At 45.9% G+C, this 8608-nt stretch overlaps 1 protein-coding gene across 1 annotated transcript; it reads right to left on the minus strand.

Annotated features, from left to right (window-relative positions):
* Nucleotides 1-3: 3 nt before the first annotated feature.
* On the minus strand, nucleotides 4-2132 carry LOC138614953 (protein downstream neighbor of son homolog; the record flags this gene model as incomplete). The annotated part of the gene is made up of 5 exons (XM_069688567.1): nucleotides 1638-2132; nucleotides 1282-1362; nucleotides 515-715; nucleotides 203-381; nucleotides 4-19 (listed from the first exon to the last, which is right to left on the minus strand). Coding segments are annotated over exons 1-5 (915 nt in total), but the record flags the coding sequence as incomplete, so codon positions are not given.
* Between the last annotated feature and the right edge of the window lie 6476 nt (nucleotides 2133-8608).

Below are 8608 nucleotides of genomic sequence, written 5' to 3' on the forward strand. Positions count from 1 at the left end.
GGACGACAGGCTGACCGACCTGGAGGAGGAGGGAGGAGGAGGAAGGGGAGGAGGACAAGTGTCATACAAATTATTATTATCATTATGAGACAACCGGGATTCCTCGCGTTTAAAAAAAACAACCTTCCGAGGAGATAAAAAAAAAAATACAAATAAAATGTTTGTATTAATACGCCGGGCGCTTTGTCCGCCGTCGCCTCACCACTCCCTCATGAGCGTGCGCTGCAGCGCGGCGTCCTGAGCCCACGGCGCGCTCTTCCCCGCGAAGCTCCGGTCGGCGTTGATGCGGGGGAACAGCGGGAGCCACGGCAGCGACGGGTGCTGCCAGTAGGCCAGGCTCTGCTGGAAGGCGCAGCGGAGCTCGGAGCACGACCTGGGATCCTACGGGGGAGGGAAGGGGGGCAACGAGATCAGGATTACCCGAGTGAGTCGGACGCATTTTGAAAATCATCTCCCCCACACATATATATATAGATATATATATATAGATATATCTATCTATGTGGACGCAAACCTGCAGGGCGTGAGGCACGGGGGCGAACTGGGCCCTGCAGTGGCGGCTGAGGCCCGCCGCCTCCTCCTGGGCTTTGGGCTGCTCGGCCCACGACAGGCTGAGCGGCGAGGTGAAGAGGAGGCGCGTCTTCAGGCTCCAGTCCGCCGGGTACTCCGTGCAGACGGGGGGCGCTATGGAGGCGGGGGCGATGCTCTGCGGGCTCTGGGGAAGAGAGCGGGAAAACATTTTTGGGGAAGAAGGAGGGGGGGGGGGGGTAAATAAGTGTATTAAATACTAGTGAAAGATACAAAGCGGGCGTGTATGTTTTGGATCTCTGCGCTGCCCTTTTCTCTCTCTGCTCTCCCACAGGCTCCGCCCACCTCCGAGCCTGGTTCTGTTGGAGGTTTTACTTCCTGTTAAAGGGGAGTTTTTTGTTTTTTTCCCCCCTCGCAGCTTACGTGGGAATTTTTGGGTTCCTTTCTATAACGTTGTAAAGTTCTGCTGTCGGGAATTTAACTGCGTTAAGGGCCTTGAAATGACCAATTGCGTTGTGATTTGGCGCTGAAATAATAAAATTGAATAGAACTGAATTGAGATTGTGATTATTCATTTTTTTTACAATTAATGCTGCAACTTTTGTTTCAAGCTCGACTTTGACCTTAAATAACCTGTTGTGTTGTGATCTGGCGCTATATCAGTCAAATGGAAATTCAAAAAAACAACAATACAAATGAATTAAATGTCATCTTGTATAAAAAGTAAAATAAAAATTAAAAAAAAACTCCTACCTTCAGCAGTGGACTCTTGACATCTTCCTCCTCCTCCTCTTCTTCAAACAGAGAGTCATCATCTGAGAAAGAGAGACGCTTCTGCACACGGAAGTCAGGGGGAAAATAGGTAGAAATAAAAGACTACTGTTTAATAAGCCGATGTTAAAATGTATAAGTGTGTTTATGCAGTGCAGCAACCATTAAAGGGGCTTGAACTTCAATTCGGCTCAAGTGAAAATCGTGTAAAAATACACAGATGATGATTTATTTGAGTAAATGTGGGGGTTGATATCAACGCTGTCGCGTAGATTTCACGTTTTATTTCGAAGTTCCGTGACGTGTACATGAAATACTGTTAATCAATAACAACCAACCTTGCTGGTATTATTTTGCCTTTCCTGTGTTTCTGCCTCCGTCAACAAGACCCCGAAAGGCAACTCTCCCCTCGTCGGCCCGTCCTCGCCCCCCTCCTTTCCCGTCGGTGTCTTACTACCACCCGCGGCTTCCGCCCTTTTACCGCCGTCGTTAAAAATAAGAAGCTTCTTTTTGGGGCTGAAGGTATTTTCGATATTCGCGAAAGGGTTCCTGCGTTTCATTCCACCTCCCGGACGGTTCTGGCTGTTGAAGAGCGGCCCCGGGGAGAAGGAGCGAACTCCCGCCGGGGACGAGCTGCTTTGTCCGGGGCCGTCAGCGGAACCCGGGGCGCTCGCGCCGGAGAAGACGCCGGCTTCGCTTCGGGCTCTTCTCCGCCTCATTCGCAAAATTTCCGCCGGACGTTTGAAGCTGGGCGAGTATGTAGTCGGTTGAGACATACTGGAAGGGCTACAGCTTTACAAAAAAAACCAAAAAACACCGACATTCAAGGACAAATCCTCAGGACCACTCGGTCCGCTACTGTCTTTGTTGTTGCGCCGTTCGCGCGATACAAATTTGGCGCCCAGCGTGCTGACGTCACCAGCTACCAACTCTTTCCGTCGCGTTTACGTCGCGTGGTAAAAAAAAATAAAAAAATAAAAAATAAAAATGGATCTTCACGTTCAAAGAGCAGAAATGAAACCTTCTCATTCGAATTAAAACTGAATACGTGTATTTCACAGATCACCTTGATCGCAGTCCTTAAAAGGTCACGAAGAGAAGTCACATCAGCGTGTGAAACACAAACTCACACATACCGTTACATCTGCGCATGTTGTTTTGATGACTGGTCTTAAACGCACCACGGCACTGAGTGTTCAAGTTGCAAATTGCTCTAAAAATGTAAATGAACTTCCAATTTTTTTGAAGTGACTAATTACTGAATCCGTGTTTTATGAATTATATAAATATTATACATATATAATGTGTGGTTTCTCCCTTGTGGGAATTTTTGAATTGTTGGGTTTCTCTGTATAAATGCGGTAAAAGTTCTGTTGCGAGGACTTTAACGTGTTAAAGTGCCACGAAATAAGCTGCGTCGTGATTTTGGCGCTACACAATAAAATTGAATTGAATCTGCGATGACTTTTGGAAGGATTGTTTTTGTCTTAATTACACCTGTTATATTCAGTAGGGAAGCTGCTGAGTCATGATTTAGTGTTAATCCAGTGTATTATAATACATAACATCCGACAGATAGATAGATAGACAGATAGATAGACAGACAGACAGACAGACAGACAGACAGACAGACAGACAGACAGACAGACAGATAGGTAGACAGATAGATAGATAGACAGATAGACAGATAGATAGATAGACAGATAGATAGATAGATAGATAGATAGATAGATAGATAGATAGACAGACAGACAGACAGACAGACAGACAGACAGACAGACAGACAGATAGATAGATAGATAGATAGATAGATAGATAGATAGATAGATAGATAGATAGATAGATAGATAGATAGATAGATAGATAGATAGATAGATAGATAGATAGATAGACTTCCCTTGGTGTTTGTTGCTGCTGCCCCTCACCACCAACAAACACCGCCACCACCACCCTTCCACCATCACCACCCCCAGTGCCCTCTGTCATAGTGATTAATAGAACATTATGTAAATTCGGGCTCCCCGTTAATTTCTCCCTCGTCATTAGTTCAGATCATCAATCACATCTGAAGCTCCTGTTGGGAAATCAATCGGGGCCTCGTGTCGGCTGGCCCCGAAGACAGATAACTAGCACCTTAAGCATCAAAGCAGGATCACGACTGATTTGCTAATGACCTGCTGCAAACGTTTTCAGGTCTTTGACATCTTTTCGACTCTGTGAACCCGTATTTGATTATTTTGGACCAAGCAGACTCAAAACGTACTCCTTTTTATTTGACCTGCTGTTTAACCAAGTTTGTCATCAAGTTCATTAAGAATTTCACAGAATCAAAACATGTTCAAAACCTTAAGAATTACATCCGACATCTGTATCAACTTTTGTGTTTCATTAAAGGGGGACTCACGATTACAGGGTGACGTAATACAATTACACCACAAGATGTCACTGTTCACCAAGAGTAAGAGGAGTTCCAGGCATCCCCCTCCCCCCCCCCCAGTTGATGGACACATGCATGATTGTGTTATATTGTTTTCACGTTTTTTTGGTTGAGTCACATCCCAGAAAACACAAACTTGATGACTTTGTATTAGTAAAAGGAATAGATGGCAGTCTGTTGAAAAAACAGAAAAAAAAGCTGACATATCGTGAAAATGGTCAAAACTAAGAATATATTCGTTGTGGTGAATAGCCAAAACCTGCAAAATACTTTAATGTCATCGTTTTTACATCGAGAAAACTTTGGAGAATCTGCCACGCTTAAATAACGTTGCTTATGAGCACCTAAAATGCCTGAAATCAACAGGAAATGAATAGAGAACACTCAAATGTGGCCTCAACTTTTTCACACTTGTATGTTTCCCTGTTATTGTTCTCTTTCCGTGGCGACGTAGTGAGTTAATGAAGGCGAGGTCGTCCACCTGGTAGACTGCCACACCTGCCATTCCAGCCCACTCAGCATCTTTTAAGTGATGTTATTACATAATAATGTTGGCGACATCATAATACGTGGAACCCCTTTGATGGTGACATCGCGTCATGTTGGCGACATCATAATACGTGGAACCCTTTTGATGGTGACATCGCGTCATGTTGGCGACATCATAATACGTGGAACCCCTTTGATGGTGACATCGCGTCATGTTGGCGACATCATAATACGTGGAACCCCTTTGATGGTGACATCGCATCATGTTGGCGACATCATAATACGTGGAACCCCTTTGATGGTGTCATCGCGTCATGTTGGCGACATCATAATACGTGGAACCCCTTTGATGGTGACATCGCGTCATGTTGGCGACATCATAATACGTGGCACCCTTTTGATGGTGACATCGCATCATGTTGGCGACATCATAATACGTGGAACCCCTTTGATGGTGACATCGCGTCATGTTGGCGACATCATAATACGTGGAACCCCTTTGATGGTGACATCGCGTCATGTTGGCGACATCATAATACGTGGAACCCATTTGATGGTGTCATCGCGTCATGTTGGCGACATCATAATACGTGGAACCCCTTTGATGGTGACATCGCGTCATGTTGGCGACATCATAATACGTGGAACCCCTTTGATGGTGACATCGCGTCATGTTGGCGACATCATAATACGTGGAACCCCTTTGATGGTGACATCGCGTCATGTTGGCGACATCATAATACGTGGAACCCTTTTGATGGTGACATCGCGTCATGTTGGCGACATCATAATACGTGGAACCCCTTTGATGGTGACATCGCGTCATGTTGGCGACATCATAATACGTGGAACCCCTTTGATGGTGACATCGCGTCATGTTGGCGACATCATAATACGTGGAACCCCTTTGATGGTGACATCGCGTCATGTTGGCGACATCATAATACGTGGAACCCTTTTGATGGTGACATCGCGTCATGTTGGCGACATCATAATACGTGGAACCCCTTTGATGGTGACATCGCGTCATGTTGGCGACATCATAATACGTGGAACCCCTTTGATGGTGACATCGCGTCATGTTGGCGACATCATAATACGTGGAACCCTTTTGATGGTGACATCGCGTCATGTTGGCGACATCATAATACGTGGAACCCTTTTGATGGTGACATCGCGTCATGTTGGCGACATCATAATACGTGGAACCCCTTTGATGGTGACATCGCGTCATGTTGGCGACATCATAATACGTGGAACCCCTTTGATGGTGACATCGCACCGAACCAAGAATCAGAAACAAAGTAAGTCACCTCCAAATTACGGCATCGGCACCAAGAAAAAGGAACATTTATTGGCATTTAACAAGGCAAAGAGTCAATCAACACGTTATGATTGCTCCTGCTTCACGGTAAGTATCACAGAGAAGCTATAAACGTCATAAGTGTTCAGAGAATCGTCGTTCGGTCGTCATCGGCGCCCGAGTTACACACGTTTGTGCGAATGCTGCGCATTTGCCTTGTTTTGGCTTTCAATAATACTCCAAAATGACACGAAAAGGCAAAGTTTATAGTCAAATAACTGCTCCGCACACACACACACACACACACACACACACACACACACACACACACACACACACACACACACACACACACACACACACACACACACACACACACACACCCCACTGCTACCGCAGCTAAACCCACATCTGTTCCGATAGATCAGGAAACGGACCCAGAAGCAGAACACACGGTTGGATGATGAAAACCAGGTTTATTGAAAACGGGTTTGTGTGTGTGTGTGTGTGTGTGTGTGTGTGTGTGTGTGTGTGTGTGTGTGTGTGTGTGTGTGTCAACAACATGACGTCACCAACATGATGTGACGTCACCGTCAAAGGAGTTCCATGCGTCCCGGAGAGAGTTTGCTTGTTTTTAATTTACGGGTTTCACCTACTGGTACCACTGTCCAAACGGCATTTTATTTTGACATCTTTTACAGTGTTTTGCCTCCCAAAACTATTTCTCCTGACCTTCGCCTGCGGGACATCAGCTTTTTAAACATTCAAAGTCTGGCTGCGACCACTCGCAACTTTATTTAGCAACCTGTGTGTGTGTGTGTGTGTGTGTCCGTCCTTCCACTGTGCCAGCAGGTTGAATTGGCAGAGAGGGGCAAGCTAAGGGCTTATCTGTTTGCCTGTAGAAATCCCTTCAGTTCAGGAATAGCAAAGGATGAAGTGTGTGTGTGTGTGTGTGTGTGTGTGTGTGTGTGTGTGTGTGTGTGTGTGTGTGTGTGTGTGTGTGTGTGTGTGTGTGTGTGTGTGTGTGCGCGTGTGCACAGGTGAGAAGAGAGAACTTTATATCAAGGCGTGGACGATAACCGAAAGAACAAATCAGACCACCAGTTGTATTTTCTTCTCAAGAATATTTATATAAATCAAAACCAAATGTGCACGACCAGCAAAACAAAGCGGTGTGTGTATGTGTGTGGGCGCGCGCCCGCGGCGTGTGTGTGTGTGTGTGTGTGTGTGTGTGTGTGTGTGTGTGTGTGTGTGAGCGAGAGAGAGAGAGAGACAGAGTGATGAGAACGTGATTAAAATGCTGGTGTCATTTACAACCATTTCTTATGTACAGTACAAATCAACAGTGGATTCATCGGTATTTGTGACACACACACACACACACACACACACACACACACACACACACACACACACACACACACACACACACACACACACACACACACACACACACACAGAGACACACACAGACAGAAACAGACATGAAATGCTACCAAAAGAAAAAAAAAGAAAAAAAACATTGTGGGAATAAATTAAAGCATTTTTACAAAACTTCATGCTAGAAAATTCATCAGAGGAGTTGGAGGAGAGAACAGAGACTCAATTTGAACCTTTTCATGCCAAAACCAATATTTTGCCCAAAAAAACAAACTTGAACTTCGCTAAGAAAAAAAAAATAAAAAATAAAATAAATCTACAGCGAGTGAAGTGTGTTTTTGTTTTTGACATTTTTTTTAAGAAATGACGAGCTTCTTGATACGTCATGAATCGGAGTGGAAAAAAGCATTCGGAGTGTAAAAAACAAAAATAAAAAAAAAGATGATGGATGGCGTGATCGCAATATTTGGCATGAGCAAAATGACAAAAAAAAAAAACAAATCACCATTTTCACAACATCAAACAACATTTAAGGAGGGGGGGGGGAGTCCTGGTATTTAACAGAAAGGATGCTGATCTGAGATCAAGGCGCATGCAACCTCGCCAGTGTAAAATCCCCTCCCCCACCCCCCACCCCCCAAAAGAAACGGTACCCTGTTTCTACTCCATTTTCCGTCCGTTTCGAGTTCTTTCGTTTTCCTTGAAGGCCGTCGCTCTATCGGTCGACGTACCCGTCAGTCACCCCGCCCGCTCTCCGTCGACCGATCGTTGCTTTTAAGTCCGTTTCGGCTTCCTGGTCGAGCGACGACGGAACTGTTGCCGGGTGGATTTTTATTTCTTCTTCTCCCCAGAAATCACAAAACCAATGAAAACCGAACAAATTCATTCCGTCTCCTGAAACTCTCCGTTTAAATATACGCTTCGAAAATAACCTAAACGACCCGGGAGGAAATTTACGGACAAAGAATACGGAACATGAAGCGTGAAAAATAGCCGTGCTAACTTGCCGGCCTCGTCGGTTTTCTTTCGCCGCGAATGCGCTCGACTCGTGTTAGCACTCTGAAAGGGCGGACCGATCGGCGGCCTGGCCCGGCCCGGCGCGGGGCAGTCGAGCGCATTTGCCACCGCCCACTTCTTCCCTGCGATTGGACGGCCGGTGACCGGTGACGAGCGCGACCCTCCGCGAACCTTTGGCGACTCGGCACTCCGTCACGTTGCCGGCGTTCGTCAAAAGCCATTTTTAAAAACGACACGTTCGTACTTTTTGTACGCTTTGGTGGAAAACTTCGGTGCGTGCCGATTGGTCCAAATCAACCCGGGTTCTACGACCCGTATTCGCGCTGTGGAATTAGGTCTGCTTCGCGCCAGGCTAACGGAGGCGAGCTAGCCGTTTTGGGAAATTACTTGGCCTTTAAAAAAAAAAAAAAAAAAATTCACGTGCGTGAGATGCTTCTAAAAGATTCACGTCTTTCCAAAGACGTGAAAGTCCACCGGTTCGGTTCGGTTTGGACTTCGGAGTCAACGGCCACAACTCGGGGGAAGTCCGAAAGTACCGAGGCGAACATTATTTGTTGTCTTTTCATTGGATTTGTTGACGATATTAAAGATTCCTCGATCGAAGTATCAGTTGTCAGCTTCTCGCTACGTTCCGTGATGCCCGGCTCCGACCCGACCACCGTCACGTGACCGGGAAGTCAGCT

Source organism: Brachyistius frenatus, unplaced genomic scaffold (assembly GCF_029030835.1).
Source record: "Brachyistius frenatus isolate BFR_SWC_R1_liver_20210118 unplaced genomic scaffold, ASM2903083v1 Contig_633, whole genome shotgun sequence".
Lineage (NCBI taxonomy): Eukaryota > Metazoa > Chordata > Actinopteri > Embiotocidae > Brachyistius > Brachyistius frenatus.